This window comes from Protopterus annectens, chromosome 2.part2 (genome assembly GCF_019279795.1).
Source record: "Protopterus annectens isolate FY-2018-M chromosome 2.part2, PAN1.0, whole genome shotgun sequence".
NCBI lineage: Eukaryota > Metazoa > Chordata > Ceratodontiformes > Protopteridae > Protopterus > Protopterus annectens.
The window spans coordinates 972208249-972227909 of record NC_056730.1 but is presented as its reverse complement, the minus strand read 5'-3'; the positions used below and the strand labels follow the sequence as shown (position 1 = coordinate 972227909).

General features: G+C 43.9%; 1 protein-coding gene across 1 annotated transcript in view; it reads left to right on the top strand.

The window, feature by feature from the left end:
- FER (FER tyrosine kinase) overlaps positions 1-19661 on the top strand; it is a gene marked incomplete in the record, with an annotated part of 3568968 nt that overhangs the window by 2228460 nt on the left and 1320847 nt on the right. The window contains 1 exon segment of the mRNA XM_044064275.1: positions 15168-15283. Coding sequence (XP_043920210.1) covers positions 15168-15283 — 116 coding nt within the window.

Genomic DNA, 19661 nt, shown 5'->3' with positions numbered 1-19661 from the left:
TTTTAAAGCATCCTCTGGGGCTGTCTTGTCTGCCCTCTCAGTCTGATTTTCCATTCCTCTTGTAAGACCCAGGGAATTGGACTGTTCTGATGAAGATTTGAACTTTGGGGAAAAACTGTACTTTGGGGATACTGTTCTCAGCATGATGGAATTTAAAGTGGGATTGTTCTCAAGTGTCTGATGTTCAGAAAAGGTGTTATGAGCTGCCCCAGATGGAGTCTCCTAACCCATCAGCTTCTCCCTCTGTCCTAGCTGCCCTGCTGGATACTTTTTCACCAGTTTATGTGGCCCATGATTCTCAGCCCCCTGCTTCCAAGAAACCTTATAGATTTTACAAGGTGCCTGATGAATGTACATTTCTTTAGAAGTACCCTTCCGTTGATCCTTCTATAGTGTCTGTCTGTCTTCTCTGACAAGCCCTCCAAGATGTTGCCCTCTACCATCTTGTGTCCTTCTGATAAGGATAGTAAGGCCATGGAGAAGCTGGACAAAAAGGTTTATACTGCTGACACTTTATCCTTTTGGGCCATCACCAAACACTTATGACCAAGTATGTTTTGGCTTTCCATTCTCAGGTTTCCATAGTGGTTTCTTTCCTTCCTGACTCTGAGGGGATGGCTTCTGCCCTTTATCTGTTGAGCTACCTCTTGAGTTGCTCGCCACTCTTATCAAATGCATCTGTAATGCAGCCGATGCCTCCTCCAGGGCTGCTGCCTTTGGTTCAGTTATGAGGCTTTTCTCTTGGCTTCATCTTCAGGCTTTGCCTGATATTAAGGCCAAATGTTTGGCTGCTGCTTTAGACTTTTCAAGTCTCTGCAGGATAGGAGTAAAGCCTTGCAGGGGGTTGAAATGTATTTTTGTTTCTCCTGTTCCTACATTTCAGAGGAATTATCCCTCCAAATCTGCTTTTCTTCACAGGCTGTATCACCATCCACCTAAGGAAAAAAGGGTTCTAAACATGTGCTTTTAGAGCATGTCCAGAAGACAAGCTCATGAATGGATGCTTTACAGAGATGTGTTCCTGGACATGGTCCATCGGTGGGTTATTCCTCAAGATCTTTTTGCCTCTCTTCTGAACAGTTTCCTCTATTCTGTTCCAGACTCCCAAGTCCTCTGTCTTGGAAAATGTATGCTGCGTCTTTTCCTTGGAATGGGATGTTTCTATACACCTTCCATCCCCTTCCTCTGTTACCACGGGTCTTACACAAGATCCGGCAGGACTCTTCCAAAATCTTGCTAGTGACTCCCTTTTGCCTCAGACAGCATTGGTTCCCCTTCTTTCTCACTTGGCTAGGGTCAGTCACCACAAAATGTCCTTCTGTTCTCATGTTGCAGTATTCTAACATGTGGGGATCCTCTGCCTGAGGCGACCCAAACATCCATCTTATATACAAAAGCTTAGCCTGGCTGCTGTATGCTGGGTGGGATGTCACAATCAGGGACCATAAACTGTGGGCCATAAATGTGACATCGGCACACACAGAAATCAGAGCTTCTCTGCCACCAGTCGAATCTCAGCTCACTCGTTCTGCTCCACGCAAGTGACTCCTGACAAGATAAGTACCCCATTGGGTAATTTTTCTCTTTTTTCTTTGTTAGGTTAGGTTGCTGTATAATTTATCCTTAGCTGATTCTGTGCATGTCATCTAGGAAGGGAAAATATAAGTGCGGTTGACAAATTCCGTACGAAGACAGCCACGGCCTCTGCTTATTTTGCTTAGGGACTTCCCATGACTACAAAGCATGCTCCATCTGCCAGTCATTTGTTCGTAAAACACTGAGCAGCCATCTCGCAGCCCTAAAGATTTTCATTGAGATCCAACGACTCAAATACCTTGCCTTAGGTATGGAATCGGAACCAGCCATCTCAGTAGAACCGACAAAAAAGAAGGTCAAAGTAGCTAGGCCAGATACTGCACCTCTGAGTACAGACATCCTGCCAGCTGCCTGTCTAGGGGCTGAGGTGCATCCAATGGCTTGGTGACTTCAGTGGATACCGCTTTGGACACTGCCCTTGTTTCTCCAGCCTGCACATCCATGGAGATTCCAACAACATTTGCCTCCGATATTGGGAGGAACCATGTTCGTCCGAACGGCTAGCATTACCGTCCGTTACCAAGGAAGGCACTTCTAGTCCTAGGCTGATATTGGACACTAGGCCTTCATCTACTCAGCCAAGACCTAAGACTCCTTCTCTGTAAAGGAGATAGAAGTCTAAGCATCTGTCTCCTCCATCAGGTTTGCCTGATTGGCAGGCATTTCCCAATCCTCTTTCAGGCCCTCGTTGCCCTAAGACCTTCTTCATCACAGACTTCTGCTGCTCTTACAGCCTTGAACCCCAGCCCTGCTTCTGCTGACCTATTGCCACATCCACAGACCCATGAGGAAGATTCTTCTTCTGATGAGTCCCTCTCTTATGCCCCACAGCTGTCTTTTCCCCTGGAATACTGCTCTCCTGACGAGGACTCCTTGGAAGGGGATTCCCCACCTGAGGACATCACCTTTGGGGAAACTATTTCCAAAATGAAGGAATACTTTAAATGGGATTCCACACAAATGTCAGAAGTATAAAAGAGGTATTACGAGCTTCTGCAGATCGGATCACCCTCCCCCTCAGCTATACCTCCAGTAATCCCAGCCTGTTTGAATGCTTTTACCTCAGCTTCCAAGACTCCAGAGTTTCAGCCACCTGCCCCTAAGAGACCAGACAGGTTCTGTAAAGTCCCTGATGACTTCAAATTCCTTATTAAACCTCCCATGGCAGACCTGGCTGTTATTGCTGCCTCAGCAGACAAGCAATCCAGACAGCTACCCTTTTCTTCCCTACTGCACTGCCATCAGATAAAGATACCAAAGCGATGGACAGGTTAGGAAAGAAAATTTATATTTCTTCAACCCTGGGCTTTAGAACCATTAATAACCAAACTCATATGGTAAAGTACGCCTTAGAACTAGTTTCACAAGCCATGAATCTGCTGTCCTCCTTTCCAGATTCTCCAACCAAACAACAAGTTGCCTCTAAATGTTCTTCAGCTGCACAACTCTCCAGACATTCCATTAAATGCAGCTGTGATGCTGCGAAGCATCAGCTGTATCAGCATCAGTCCTTCGTAGGTACTCTTGGCTCAGGCTACACCCACTGCCAGATGACTTCAAAAACAAGATTATGGATGCCCCTCTTGACAATAAGTTCCTCTTTGGGAAACTGTCAGCAAAATTGTTCAAAAACCTGCAGGAGAAGAGCAAGGAGCTGCAGGACCTCAAGCACCTCTTTGTCTCACCAGTGCCTAATTTTCACAGAAACTACCCCGCCAAACCAGGTTTTGCCAGGAAGGCCTCTGCACCTTCTACCTCCAAATCCAGAAAAAGTGTCAGGAAACCTTCCTCTTCCAGACTTGGCACCTCTCAAACTAATCAAAGACAGCCCTTTCCTGACAGGCCTAACAATGCGTGACTGTCACAAAACCCCTTACCACTTTCCCATTTCCAGCCACCTCTCTCACTGTCTTCCCCTGTGGCAACAAATCACCTCAGGCAACTGGGTTCTATCACTTGTGGAGAAAGGATATTTTATGACTTGGCAGGAAAAACCTTCCCCAAAAGGTAAACCCCTCCATCCAAAACACCAATTCCATCTCATTCCTGAAGTGATTCAAGATCTGGTCCTACAGGGCGCTATGGAAAGTGTCCCCCCAGGACAGAAGGTCAAGACTTCTATTCCAGGCTCTTCCTAGTCTCAAGAAAGGAGGGCCCATGGAGACCCATCCTGGACCTGTCTCTTCTAAACCCCTTTTTGCATGCTGTCCCAGCGAACCGTTCTTCCATTCTTGACACCCACTTCCTTCATGGCCACTTTAGACCTCAAGGAGGCTTATTTTTTACATCCCTATCCACCCAGCCTTTCGCAAATTCCTGTGTTTTACTTCCTTGTCCTTTGGTTTGTCTACAGCACCAAGGGTATTTACAAAATGTCTAGCCCCTGTCGTGGCTTTTTGCAGAATAAAAGGCATTGATATCTTCCCATAATTGGCTGACCTCCTCATCCAGGTAGAGGATCCAAGTACCCTGCAAAGACACCTTCAGTTCACCATCTCCCTTCTCGAAAGCCCAACCTTCTCAAGTCCTCTCTTATTCCTTCCCAAGACCAGATTATCTTGGATTGCAGAATAAGAATGGATTTGATGAAGGCCTTTCTCCCACTGGAAAAGGTCACTTCACTGACCAACTTCTTTCAAAAACTACACCTAGTCAACTGCATTTCAGCCAGGAAATTCCTTCACCTCCTGGGTCTGGTGGCAGCCACTCTCCATGTTAGCTCTTGCCAGGCTACACATGAGGAAGTTTTGATGTTTTTTGAAGAATGTATGGTCCCAACACGCTCATCTACTAGAGTTTCAGGTGACATTCCTTCCCTGTCTAAAGAAATCAGGTGGTGGATTCAGCAAATTCATCTGAGTCCAGTACTTCCTTTACAGCCTCTGTGCTGTTCAACAGATGTACACAGATGCATCAGATCTGAGGTGGGGGAGCACTTTGAAAAGACTCAAGGTACAGGGCAAGTGGGACCCTCACCTTTGGAAAAGAAAAACATCAACATCAGGGAAATGACTACCCTTCTCATAGCCCTGAAGGCATTCCTTCTCCTCATACAGCCAGGTCCCCTCATAATTTTTACAGACAACACCACAGTCCTGTGGTACATCAACAAGCAATGGGGGACCAAGTCTTACTTACTTTGCAGACTGGCCATCCAAGCATGGGAGTTGGCTACCCTCTCCAAGGTAACACTACAGGCAGTTTACATCTCATCACAAATCAACGATCAGGCGAATGCTGTCAGCAGGTCATTGTCTCAAAGTCACGAATTGATGTCACACAGAGTTTTTCCTGGACATAGTTCATCGGTGGGGTACACCACAGATAGATCTGTTTGCCTCCCCTCAGAACAGACAACTATAGCTGTTTAGCTCAAGGTCCCCCTCCCCACAAGCCTGGAGAGTGGACGCCTTCACAATTTCCTAGAAGGGATGTTTCTGTATGCATTCCCCTCTTCTCTCTTATACTGAAAGTCCTGCTGAAGATTCAGCAGAACAAGTGCCAAACTTCTTGCTGGTGACCCTCTTTTGGCCAAGGAAGCACTGGTTCCCCCTTCTTTTGTCATTAGTCAAGGGCAATCACCACAAGCTGGACCTCATCATACAACAGAAAGGATATCTTATCCACCCACACCTGCAAACTCTCAGACTAACCCTGTGGGTGATAAACGTTTGATCCCATTTAGACACCTTTACTCAGAGGACGTGCTGTCTGTCCTGCAGGAGGCCAGGAAATCCTAAAATCTGAACTTTCATACTTCTCAGTGAAAGTCCATTTTTCAGCTATCTCAGCTTGCTTATCTTTCAGTCCACCACTACTATCAAGATTAGAGGTGAGGCTCTTTCTCAAAGGGGTCCTTCACATCAGGCCACCAAGAAAACACATCTCTTCTCCTTGAGATTTGAATTTTATTCTAGAGAAACTCACTACTGCTCCATTTGAACCAGCAGCTTCAGCCACCTTAAAGATGTGCACTTGGAAAGCAGTGCTTCTTGTAGCCCTAACTTCAGCCAGAAGAGTCTGAGTTACAAGCACTCATGGCTAACCCACCTTACCTCATTTTTCATAAGGATAGGGTCTCTCTTCATACAAACCCCACCTTCATGCCTAAAGTCGTCAATGAACTGTCCTTTAACCAATTTATTCATTTACCCAGTTTCTTTCCTTCCCCTCAGTATGACAGTGAGAGAGTGCGCCATTCCCTTGATGTTCAACTGATGTTGATTTGCTAAAGCAATCCTCCATGGATTCTTGGAGAATGCATCCTCTTCCACCTCCTATAACACAGGTTGAGCTTTGGTACTTTCACACATGTTTGAATACTGCAACAAGAGAATAGAAGGACATAGAATAGTTGTGTAAAATCTTACCATAACTATAGATGTTCTTCGTGTTTCACTGTTGAAGTCATCACACTTGGGTTATCTGCCTGCAAGAATCCCTCAATCGGTCTGCCTGCAGGTAACCCTTAGTCCCGAATACCAGAGTTTTGGGATTTCTGCATCACTTCTTCCATGACGTCAGGTCATCAGGGGTATAAAACATGCAGCCAACGCCATTGCATCAGCTTTCCTTACCTCACAGGAGCCCAAAACAGAAGCAGTTCGCAAGTGACGGTCGGCCACTGCCTGAAAATTTCATTTTTCGAGTTTCAAACCTGAAGTCTTCTAAAGCTAAGTACCCCGTTGGGGATTCTTTTTTCTTGCTGTAAACGATGTCAGAAAAGCTAACAGTCGTCTTGCCGGTGGAAAGCAAATACCTCACAGAGATTTTCATTCTTACTGCATCACCTGTTTAGGCCCAGACCACGACATCCCTCGCTGTCAGTTTTGTGCCTTGTTTAACGCCTAAACTATTCGTCGTTGGGCTATCTTTGTTGATAAATTCTTTCATTCTCGTTTTCCGTATTCCGAAATGGCTTCGGTAAGCCATCCGACTACCTATCCTCCAAAAAAAGTAAGGATAAAGACAGAGACAGACCGCATAGGTCCAAAACTGCTCGCAGCCCCTGATACCCGCTTCTACAGATTCGCAGGCCTCTGCTGAGTCCCATTCGGAGTCTGATATGCCGCGAGATGCTTCTTCGATTATGGAACCTGCGGATGTCTTCACCTTGGATGAGTCCAGAGCCACTGTGTAGGCACCGGCTTCTGAGGGTGTATTCCGACCTTCCGATATTCGTATTAAACCGACTACTTCATTTCAGACTAAAACGACCGAGTTTCTCAGGCCCAGAGTTGGCACTACGCCTAGAAAGCGGACAACCAAAGTGCATGCTCAAGCTCCCATGCCACAGAAACAGATGCTTAGAATGGCTGAAGACCTTATAACTCTAATTAGGGGAAGCCATCCTTCTCCCTCTAAAAGACAAAGAATTGATTTCCCTTCTGATTCAACAGATCCCTCTCATTACCAGGACACATACCCTTATCTATTTTTCTTTTATTTAACATTTGTTGACCGGGAATGTCCGACTAGGTTCCACAGAGCCTGTTTTCAGCGGAGGCCTGGGGAGAAATGCTCCAGATGCATGTCTTTGGAATGTGGGAGGAAACCCATGCGAACACAGCGAGAACATGCAAACTCCACACAGAAGGCACCCCAGCCGAGAATCGAACCAGAGAACCTCTTGCTGTGAGGTGACAATGTTAACTGCTGCACCACTGCGCCGCCCACTACCTATGAGGATTCATATCCAGAGAATTCCATTCCTTGATCCCTCTCATTACCAGGACACATACCCTTATCTACCTATGAGGATTCAGATGCAGAGAATTCCATTCCCTCTGCCTCCCCTCCAGAGGACTTTTCTTTTGGTGAAACCTTGCATACCTTAAGAGAGCATTTCTGCTGTGAATGCCAGGACTGCCCACAGTCCAAAAAGAGACTCAGGGAATTTTTAGACTTGCCTCAGTACAAGCCTCTAGCTATAGCCGCTGTCCTGGACATTGTAGATGATGTCTTCAGGGAATCCAGTCTTACTCCTGATACTTTACCACCGGCTCCTAGAAAGCCTGCCATGTACAACAAGGTACCTGACTCTAACAAATTTCTCTTTAAGAATCCTACTGCGATTCCAGAGACCATTTCCCAGGGACCTAAAGGTATTAAGGCTACTACAGCCAAAATTCTACCCCTTCGGACAGGAATTAGAGGACTTTGGACAGATGGGGCAAGAAGGTCTATACCTCTGCAACTCTTGCCATCAGGGCTTTAAATTGCTAGTTTCACATGTTGAAGTACAAGAAGCATATTATGGAACTAATTAAAAAATTGTTGTTGCTTCCAGATTTTGCAGAAAATAAAGATTTACAAGAGTTACTGCATTCTGCAAACCAAATCAGTAAACATGCTTTTCAGTGTGGTTTTGATGCCTTAGAAGCATCTTGCATGGCTGCTGTCACTGAATCTGTACTGAGAAGGCATGCCTGACTGAAGGAACAAATCTTGCCAGACCACGTCAAAGCAAAATTACTAGATGCTCCATTAAACCAGAAGTGTTTGGTTGACACAAAAGCAGAAGAGGTTCTTAAAAAGATTGAGGAAAATGATAAATCTATGCAAACTGTTAAAGATTTCTTACACATACAGCCACCTAGATTCAGTAGGCATTGGCCTTCAAAAAACTGGTCCTTTACAGTCTCTACCAGGTCTTCTCAGCCCATACCCAGGGGCAGCAGACCACCAAGACTACAGTCTCAGGGTACGCAGAGATCTAAACAATGGAGTGCTCCCCCCTCAAAAACAGGGAGTGGTAAGCCACCCCCTTATGGAAAAAATTCACAATGACTTGTCTGTCATCCTTCTCAGCCATGCCCAAGTACTTGCACCCCTAGGAGGAAAACTCGCCCTGCATGCAAAAACCTGGATGTCCATTACCCAGAACCAATGGGTCCTAAACATTGTATCCCAGGGATACAGATTCTACTTCCACTCACTGCCAACCCCAAGCGGGTTGTCAGACCTTCCTCCAAACCAGTGGGCAGAGGCTCAAATGCAAGTACTTTCTCTTCTCAGTATCAGGGCTATTCAGCCTGTTCCAATAGAGCAAAGAGGACAGGGTTTCTACTCCAGACTGTTCTTGGTGCCCTATCCTGGACCTGTCCATTCTCAACACCTTCCTGGTGGTCCTAAAATTCAGAATGCTTACACTACAACAGCTGCTTCCTATGCTAGCCAAGGACTCCTGGCTAGTCACCCTAGACCTAAAAGAATTTTATCTACACATCCACCATAAAGGAATCTTGCAGGAACGATCTACGTTTCAGGGTAGGCTCTATGCTCTATCAGTTCTCTGCACTTCCTTTTGGCTTATCTGCTGCACCCAGGGTACTCACAAAGTGCCTGGTTCCAATCATTGCATACTGCAGGCAGAGAAATATTCAAATTTATCCATACTTGGATGATTGCCTGATTCAGTCGGACAGTCAGGAAAACAGCCTTACTGCTACTTTAGCACCTGGCATTTGTAAAAAGACTTTTAACTTCTCTGGGGTACACCATCAATGAAAAGAAATCACATCTGGTGCCCAGCCAAAAGATTGTATTCCTGGGAGCAAGCTTGAACACAACTTCCCAGATGGCATTCCTTAATCCAGAAAAGCAGGTTTATTTGACAAACTACTTCAAACTAATGGCCACCAGAACCCAGCTGTCTGCAAGAAAAATACTGCAAGCCCTAGGGTTCATGGCCTCATGCATTCTTCTAATTCCATATGCAAGACTGCATATGAGGAAACTTCAGTGGTACTTAAAAAGACTCTGGTGACAATATTCTCAGGACATGGAAACAATTATTCCTATCATTCCTTGTCTAAGGACAGAGTTTGTTTGGTGGGCAGAGGCTTGCAACCACAACAAGGGACTCCCTTTCACTCAACCCCTTGCTGCCCAAACCATGACAACAGGCACATCAGACTATGCATGGGGGGCTCGCATGGCTGGCAAATGCATTCAAGGCAAATGGAGCCCAGGACAAATTCACCTACATATCAGTCAGAAAGAAATGTTAGCTGTACAGAATGCTCTAACTGAATGCCTTCAAAAACCTTATCCTTCCAGGACATCTCTTGATAAAGACAGACAACACCACAGTTATGTGGTACATAAACAAGCAGGGGGGAACTCATTCCTACCCACTCTGCATGTTAGCCATAGTCCTGTGGAACATAGCCTTGTGCAACCAAGTGCACCTGCAAGCTCAATTCCTGCCAGGCAAACAAAATTCACTGGCAGATGACGACAAGCAGAAATCTACTGGACCCACACTAGTGGAAACTGGAACACAACTCATTCAAACTTCTAACCTACAAGTGGGAGACACCAGAGGTGGACCTCTTTGCCTCCCCCCAAAACCATCAAGTGAGCAAATTTTGCACCAGAAATCCCCACAGCCAAGCATGGAAAGTGGATGCCCTATCCTTTACATGGGAAATCCTCTCAATTTATGCCTTTCCCCCCTCCTCTCAAAAGTACTACTCAAGATCAGACAGGACAAACCATGGGCAATCCCTATTGCCCCGGACTGGCCCTGCCAGCACTAGTACCCACTCCTATGCAATCTGGCAGCAGTGCCACCCTGGCACCTACATCAGACCCCCTCCCTGATGTCCCAGCAGGAGGGACAAATTTTGCATCCTCCACTGCAAACCCTGAACCTCGCAGCCTGGCTTATTCCCTGAATACTCGACCAGCAACCCTCAGCAAACAGGTGCTGGACATCATTCTTGAGGCCAGGCGGCCTAGTACTAGGAAATTCTATTCAGAAAAATAGAAAAGATACTGTTCTTGGAGCCAGTCTCAAGGAAAGGATACAGCCGTGCCCACCTTACCTCAAATCCTAGATTACCTAGCAAAGCTGCTCCACAAAGGCCTATCCTTTTCTTCTATTAAGATTCATGCCTCGGCCATCTCAGCTCATTATAACACTGAGCCACCTCTCTTTTATCACCCTCTGGTCAAACAGTTCCTGAAAGGAGCTAACAATTTAAGACCCCCGAGGAGAGTGCCCACCCCTGCCTGGGACCTTAACTTTGTACTAGAGAAGCTCATGCTTCCCCCTTTTGAGCCTGCTGCTTCAGCACAGTTAAAATTCCGCTCTTGGAAAACAGCCTTACTGCTACCCATCACTTCAGCAAGAAGAGTGTCTGAGTTGCATGCACTAATGGCTGTGGAACCCTTCATTTATTTTCCATGCTGACGGTTTCCCTCAGGACTAACCCATCTTTTATGCCCAATGTGGTATCCAGTGTGTGTGGCTCTAAACCAATCCATTAATTTAACAACCTTTTACCCCCCTTAATCCTCAGAATAAAGGGGAAAGGATCCTGTACTCCTTGGACGTACACAGGCAACTCAGGTTCTACCTTGATATGGTTAAGCTTTGCTACAGAGGCAGAGGGCAAGGCCATTTCAAAGCAAACCATTTCCAAGTGGATAGCACACTGCATCCATTTTTGCTACAAGCACCATGGAAAAACTACCCCACAGGGGATCAGAACTCATTCCACTAGGGCTACCTCAACCTCTGCAGCATTTCTTAGGGGAGTCTTTACCAGGGACATCCTGGAAGCTGCAACCTGGAGTTCTGTACACACCTTCACCAAGCATTACCACTTACCTGTCTTTTCTAAATCCAGAGCTGGATTTGCCACAGCAGTCTTACAAGGCCTGCTAGCCAGGCCTACTATTTCTTGACTGCCTCTACCCTTTTTCAGTTTTGGGAATCAACCCAAGTGTGATGACTGCAACAGTGAAAAACGAAGAACATGTAGATGTTCGAGTGTATTCAGTGTTGCAGTCCTGGTTACCCTCCCTCCAGCCCCCTGACTCTTCTATGCTTTCTACCTATCCTCCTTTTGGCCATATCTTATGGCTATGGTATTTACTTTTTACTGGAGGTGTTCCACACCATGTAATTGCTTCCTATTTTGGGGGCTCCTGACATCTGGGGCAAGAATAACTGATGTAATGGTGCCGGCTGCATGTTTTTTACCCCTGACAACCTGACGTCATGGAAGAAGTGACAGCATCCAACGCAGAAATCCCAAGACTCTGGTATTCGGGCCGACTGAGGGCTACCTGCAGGCAGACCGATTTAGGGTTACCTGCAGGCAGGTAACCCATGTGTGATGACTGCAACAGTGAATACACTTGAACATCTACATTTATGGTAAGTGTACACAACTGTACTATGTCGTGCTCTTCCATGTTGCAATAATCCTATCCCACCCTCCTACCCCTTCTAAGACCTTTTCCCTCTCTGGATGGCATTCTTTCAGCTTGCCTTAGACTGTTGTCCAACTGGGGCATTCGTTTCTGAGGTTTGTGTGTGTGGATGTCGCATTTATGGCCCACAAAAACCTAGCATTTTAACAGAGGTGTGTGCACGTTTTATAGCCACTGAAGGGATATTAAGATCACAGCAGAAGGTCAATAAAACCCAAAAAGTCAGAAGTTTGATAAAACAAATGAACACAGTAATTAGGACTGTCCATAGAGAGTCATGCGATATAAGAGAAGTAAATAGGATATATTACTGGGCAGCTAAATTAATAGATAAAAATCTACCATAAGAACACAGGGTAGTAAGGGAAAGGAAGGGGAGAAACTAAATATCAGCATGGAAGTGTCAAATATAGAAAACTGTAAAGCAATTAAGACAAGAAGTGTCATTGTTAGAAGAGTATGGAAGAGGGAACAGATCAACAAAGATACTCGGAAAGATAGATGTGATAAAAGCAATGTACAGTATTATAATGGATCAGGATCTATCTTTCACTTTTGTAAATAAACTAAAATTCTCAGCACAGGCAGAAAACTTAGAAGACACACAGATAAATGTAAAGGGAAAGTACAAAATAAGCAATTTATTGATGACCCTAAAAAGTTCAATAGAGAATTAGGAAACAAGGCAAAAGGAATTGAAGACCACCCAGAAAAGAAGTAGATACATTTTGGAGAAGTATTTATGAAGATTCTGTGGAACATAAAGATGCTAAATGGACAGTAGTAGTAAAAGAAAGAATAAGTTCAAAGGTACAGGAAAATAAATGTGATGAAGTAATGGCTAGAGAGATTGAAATAAAGTTAAGAAAAGCCTCCAGTTTGAAAACCGCAGGTCCAGATGCAGTAACTAACTTCTGACTAAAAGTATTAACATCTCTGCAGGAAGAGTTAGCCATGAGTAAAACTATTTATATGCACACCATGAACAGACACTAACCTGGTTAACAACAGAAAAAACAGTAATCCTACTTGAGTGATCCTACAAGCTGCCCTAAAAATTATAGACTAATGACTTGCCTTCTGACGATGTATTAACTATACACTGGAATTGATGCCAGCAGAGTTTATAGTCATTTAGAAGGTTGCTATATATAGTCATAATGGAAAACTGTAAAAAGGGGAAGAATCTAAGTATGGCATGGATTGACTACAAAAAAGCATTTGACAGTATCCAACATTCATGGATAAAAGGATGCTTAAAACTGTATAAGATGCACCCTACACTGATCAGCTATATTACAGTGACCATGAAACAATAGCAGACCACTTTGCAGTTAACCCGTGATAAAGGACAAATTATTATTCCAGGGATAAAAATTAAAAGGGGATATTCTAGGGTGACTCCCTGTCCCCGCTGGTATTCTGACTTGCCCTGAACCCATTAAGCTGTCTACTTAACAGATTTAGGACATGGATATAATTTTGTTTCCTAGAAAACAGCCAAGTGTAAGACTTCACATCTTCTCTTTGTCAATGATTTAAAAATGTGTAGCTCTTCAGATGAGGAACTGAAAGCACAACCGAAAGTAGTCAGAACTTTTTCAGATGATATAAGAATGTTTTGGTCTTGATAAACGTGTAAAAGCAACCTTTAAAGCAGGAAAACTGCAGCACCAAGAAAACATCAGTTTGGGACAAGAATGTTACATAAAAGAACTTGAGCAAGAGGGAGTGTATAAAGTTTTGGGAATTGATTAAGGATCAACAATAAAACATGAACAAATGCGAATAAAAATTAGGAATATTTTAGAAGATGTAAATTAATTCTGAAAAGTTGACATCTAGGAACAAATTTCAAGCTTTAAAGCAGTTTGCTGTTCCTGTCTTAACTTACAGTTTTGGAGTGCTTGACTGGCCTCAAAAGATGTATAGACTAGATAGGAAAACAAGAAGAATGCTTCATGCTCATCTAATGATTTATAAAAATCAGTGCATACCAAGATTGTATATTTCCCATTCTGAAGGAGGTATGGGCCTCCTTGAAATTGATAACATATATAGATTTGCAGTCGTGTGATTGCACACATATCTGCTGACTTCACAAGCCCCAAACATAGTGAAAGTTTTGAAATATGAGGAGAATAAGTCTAAGATGACTTCCCCGCTTAGTCTAGCAGCAGCATATCGGCGTCAAGCAGGAATGGAAATCAAACCAGAAGTAGGTAAAAATCAGGCAGCAACTGAATGCGTCAAAAAACGAAAGAAAGAATATAAGGTGAAGGATCAGATGAGAAGGCAAGAAATGTGGAAATGCATAAATATAGTTGCAAGTATAGAAAACTTCTGGAAGAACCTCATGTTGATCAGGATTGACTACATGAATGGTTAAGGAGACACAAATTCAAACCAAAAGATGAAAGGTTAATATTGGTGGCCCAAGATAGTGGGCTATGTACAGGTTGGTTTACATAGTCCATTCAACATGTGGGATAAACAGACAAATGCAGGTTTTGTAAAACAGAACTGGTAAACAGTCATATACTTTGTTGCTGGTTGTGACATACTAATGGCAGTAGGACTGTATACTGAAAGGCATAATAATGTGGCAAGACTGTTGCACTGTGGATTGTGCAAACCTTATGGAATTGAAGTGGATGAAGAGCCACAAAGCATCATAGAAAATGATGAAGTTTGCATCACATGGGATCACCCATTACCAACAGTTCAAAAGATAGATACAAGAAAACCAGATGTAGTGGCCCATGAAAAGAAGACAAAAGTAGCATTGATCATTGAAATTGCTACACCCAGTGACTACAGTGTCTTGCTTACAGAGACACAAAGTCATAAAATACTTAGATCTGCAGACAGAAACGAGAGCCATGTGGAAGAAAGATATCCAGACAGTTTCAATAGTAGTAGGAGCAATGGGTCTTATAAAAAAGAATCTACAGTCGTATTTAGATATGTTACCAATACATTTAACTCCGTACAAAACACTACGGGTGCTGTGAAGAGCACCTCTGGCTGACATCACAGATTGAAACAGTACTAATTTCATGAACTTTAATCGTACTTTGACTTAGGAATGGGGTCCATTCCTGTCATGGTATTAGAAACCCAAAAGACGTGGAGAAATTAAAAAAAAGGGGAGATCCCTTCAGTTATGAATACTGCGACATTGAAGAGGACATCTACTGTTATGGTAAGAGTTTTTACAACTGTACTTTCACTTTGTTTTCACTTGGTGCTGTGTCCTGAACTTAATTTTTTTTTTTTTTTTGCTTCTGCTTTTGATACTTAAAGACAGATGTATAATGTAAACACTCTCTCTTTTCTTGCAGGGTAACTTTGGAGAAGTTTACAAAGGCACATTAAAGGACAAAACTGCTGTTGCTGTAAAAACTTGTAAGGAAGATCTTCCACAGGAACTAAAAATCAAATTTTTATCTGAAGCAAGGTGAGTTTTTGAAGCAGAAAAACAAAACAAGCAAAAAAGAAAAGAAATAATGATGATAAATGGTTGAAAATTCAGTCATTCATTCTCTGATTATCATCTGCTTAATTAATTTTAGGGTTGTGTGGGAGCCACATACTCTCCAAGTACTTAACTAAGCCATGGTAGGTTGCCAACCGCTAATGTACAACTTTTGACACAACAAAATTTATTTTATGGAAGCATAAAGCCCAGCAGTGTCTGTGGTCTAAACAAACATTTGAGTAGTGCTTTTAACAGGTGGTGAATAAAACATAAAGTCATCATAAAGTCTGTGGCTGTAAGGCACAAGGTCTTCAAGTAGTGCAAAGTCCTTTATACAACAGCTATTCTCCAGAACCAGTGCTGTGGGCATCCAGCTCTCTTTTTTTCACATTTCCAGACTCCTTTCAGTCTCGACTTCTAATTCAGGTTAGCCAAACCTTATTTTTTGTTTGCCTTTTACTGGCACTTTACTTAGTTGCCAGTAATTCTTTGAGTTCCACTTAATACGGTAGCCATTCAGCATGCAAGTTATGCAGAGAGCACCAACACAGCGCATTAGGGTAACCAGCTTTATTTATATATATATATATATATATATATATATATATATATATACATACACACACACACACACACACACACACACACACACACACACACACACTCATATATATATATATATATATATATATATATATATGTGTGTGTGTGTGTGTGTGTGTATATATAGATATATATATATATATATATATAGATATATATATATATATATATATGTATATATATAGATAGATATAGATATATATATATATATATATATATATATATATATATATATATATATATATATTTTTTTTTTTTTTGGTAAACTATGGATCAGTCCCAACCCTGCCCAACAGCCAAGTATCACCACAACCATTTCTACCTTCGAACCTGTGCCCACATCCTATATAAAACTACTCTTAAACAAACTAAAAACAATGTTCTACGTCAGCTGATGACCTTCCAATTGAGTACCTTAAAGTTGCATTGTCTATCCTGTCTCATTCCTTATAAAAATGTCAGTCCAAGAATCCCAAGATGTCCTTCTATTCATATGCTGCTGTATTCATGACATCAGGGAGTTTGCCTCTGGTGAACTCTTGTACGTCGGCCATTATACAAATGTTAAATGCTACCGCTGGGGTGCGAGTGATGTCCTGTGCCTCTGTCTTCAGTGTTAAATGGACATCAGGTATAAAGCGGACATCAGCACACACCTCTTCAGAACTTCTCTGCCACCTCTGTGACTGCCAGCTCCAGTCATCATGTTGCCAGAAGAAGCGTTTTCTACATCTGACTTTATATAAGTACCCCTTAGGGGGGTTTGTTTTTGTTACTTGCTAGCATCTTTAAAAATATACTTTGAAAATCAGAGACTCAAACATCTAGCTTCTAGGATGGACCTGACATTGGAATACTCGGATGGACAAGCCCCCAGTCAAGAAGACCAAAAAGAGTAGGCCCAAACAGAGTGCTGCACCCTCCACTGTAGCTGTTGCTGTCGAGGCTAGTGAAGGCTTGGACTCTGAGCCGGAGTCCTCTGAGCTTCCTTCAGTGGAAGAACTGGAGGAAATCGGCCCTTTGCCCAAGGTCACTTCCCGGAGGAAATCTCAGGTGTCCGATTTGGTCTCTGAGGGGGTAACCTAGGCTTGTTATATCCAAGGGTCCGTGTGGTGTCTCCCAAATCTTGATTTAAAAGGACATATTCTCTGATGTAGTGGAGACAAATGCCGGCCCTCCTTGCCCTCCACCGCATTTTTGAATCCTCTCCTCCAGAGTCCCATAAGAAGAGGAAACAGAAAACTAAACATATTTCTCAACCTCTGTCTGCTTTGCCTGTTGTTCAGCCTCTGGATTGGCAGGCCTTCACCCAAGGCCTACTCAATGCCTTTCTGGCCTTGCGTCAAGGCCTGACACCTGCACAGGCCCCTACCCCAAAGGGGCCTGCTCTAGATGTCTCCTCAGGAGAAGATTCATCAGATGATGAATCCCTCACCTACTCTTCACAGATTGCTTCTCCTCTGAGATATGCTTCATCAGAGGAGGAGTCCAATGACACTGACCAAGGTTAGGATCTCCCCTTTGGTGAAACCATCACCAAAATGCAAAACTTCTTCAATTGGGAAAGCAGTCAAGTCACTGAGACTCAAAAGTGATACTATGAATTACTACAGTTGGAATCTTCCAGCCCTTCTGCTGTGCCCCCAGTACATCCTGCTTTTCTGGATGCCTTCATGACTGCTTCTAAAATCCCTGACTCACAGCCCCCAGCACCAAGCATCCAGGTAGATTCTACAAGGTCCCTGAGGCAGGAACCTTCCTCTGCAAAGCCCCAAATGCAGACCCTGCAGTCATTTCCGTGACCAGTAACACAACCTCCAAGTTACTTCCCTCCACCTCTCTACTGTCCTCTGATAAAGAGAGTAGAAAAATGGAACATCTGGAGAAGAAAGTCTATACTTATGCCATCCTAGCAGTAAGAGCTATCAACTACCAGAAGCACATGGCCAAGTATTCCTTGGCTGTCTTGGAAGATGTGGTCAAGCAATTGGGAGAGCTCCCTGACTCCCCTGCTAAAGCCAAGATTTCCTCTCTCTTGAACTCCTGCACTCATGACCAAACACTCAATCAGGTGCAGCTACAATGCTGTAGAAGCATCTGCAAGGGCTGCTTCCTCTGGATCTGTCATCAGGAGGTACTCCTGGTTAAGACAGCAACCCCTCCCTGATGACATCAAAGCCAATTTCCTTGATGTGCCCCTGGACAACAAAAACCTGTTTGGTTCAGCAGCTGCTAATCTCTTTAAGACCCTCCAAACCAAAGGCAAGCAACTGTAGGAAATGGGAAATATATTTGTCTCCCCAGTTCCACAATTTCAAAAGAAAATACCCAGCTAAAACTTCCTTTTTAAGACCCTCAGCTAAGAAAATGCAAGCTAAAACCTGAAAGGACCACAGGAAATGGCTTTCATCTAGGTCTTTCTCCTCTACTCCATTCTGTAAACAGTCCTTTCAGGCAAAGCCTGGTAGTCTCTGACTACCAGGCCCTCCACCCAGACACCCGTCTTTCCCATGCACCTCTCGCTCTCCCTTCCCGCTTGGAAGCAGGTTACCCAGGACTCCTGGGTCCTAGCTATCATAAAGCAGGGATACTTCATGACCTGGGAGACCAGACCCACTCCCAAAGGCATCCCCTCACCTACCCAAAGACCAAATCCCACTTTTCCCACCAGTCCTTCAAGAATTTCTTGCTCAAAAAAACATTCAGGAGGTCCCGTCTTCTGCAAGAGGAAAGGGATTTTATTCATGAATTTTCCTGGTCCCCAGGAAGGAAGGTCTTGGAGGCTCACCCTGTACCTATCCCACCTCAACACCTTCATCCAAGTCTTCTCCTTCAGGATGCTCTCTCTTTCTACCCTTCTTCCACTCATTCTGCCTCAGCATTCCTAGTGTCCTTGGACATAAAAGACACCTACTTGCACATTCCAGTCTATCCACTTTTCAAAAAGTACCTTTGCTTCTCAGTGGATTCTGCACACTATCAGTTCTGTGCTTTACCATTTGGTCTCTCTATGGCTCCAAGAGTATTTACAAAATATCTGAACCCAGTCTTGGCATTTGCCAGGATGAAGAGAATACAGCTTTCCCCCTATCTAGATGCCATCCTTATCCAGGCTACATCAAGTTCCGTGGCCTTGCAGCACCTGCAGTTGACCATCTCCCTCCTAACAGGTTTGGGATTCACCACATGTCACAAAAAAATCCTTCCTGATAACCTCTCACTATCAGGTGTTTCTAGGATTTCAGATTCTAACAAGGGAAATGATGGCTTGTCTACCACCAGAAAAGATTGTGGCACTCACATCTTTCTTTGAGGCGATCCTTACTCTCCAAACCATCTCAGCCAGGGAATTCCTCAGAATCCTAAGATTCATGGCATCGACTATCCCCATGTTCTCCTGGCAAGGCTACACATGAGGAAGTTCCAGTGGTATCTGAGAACTATATGGAAACAACACCTACATCCTCTAGAGTTCATGATCCCCATGCTTCCTTGCCTGATTAGGGAACTGAAGTGGTGGATCTCCCAGATTCAGTCAAACCCAGGCATACCCCTACAGCCCACATCCCCCAACCAAGACCTCTTCACAGACGCTTCAGAAGCAGGCTGGGGAGCCTTGATGCTAGCTTTGGAAATTTTCAAGGGTAGCTCCTACCAGGCACCCTGAGGTGTTACACAGACAATACCACTGTACTGTGGTACATCAACAAACGAGGGGGGGGGCAAGGTCCTACCTCCTCTGCAGACTAACGCT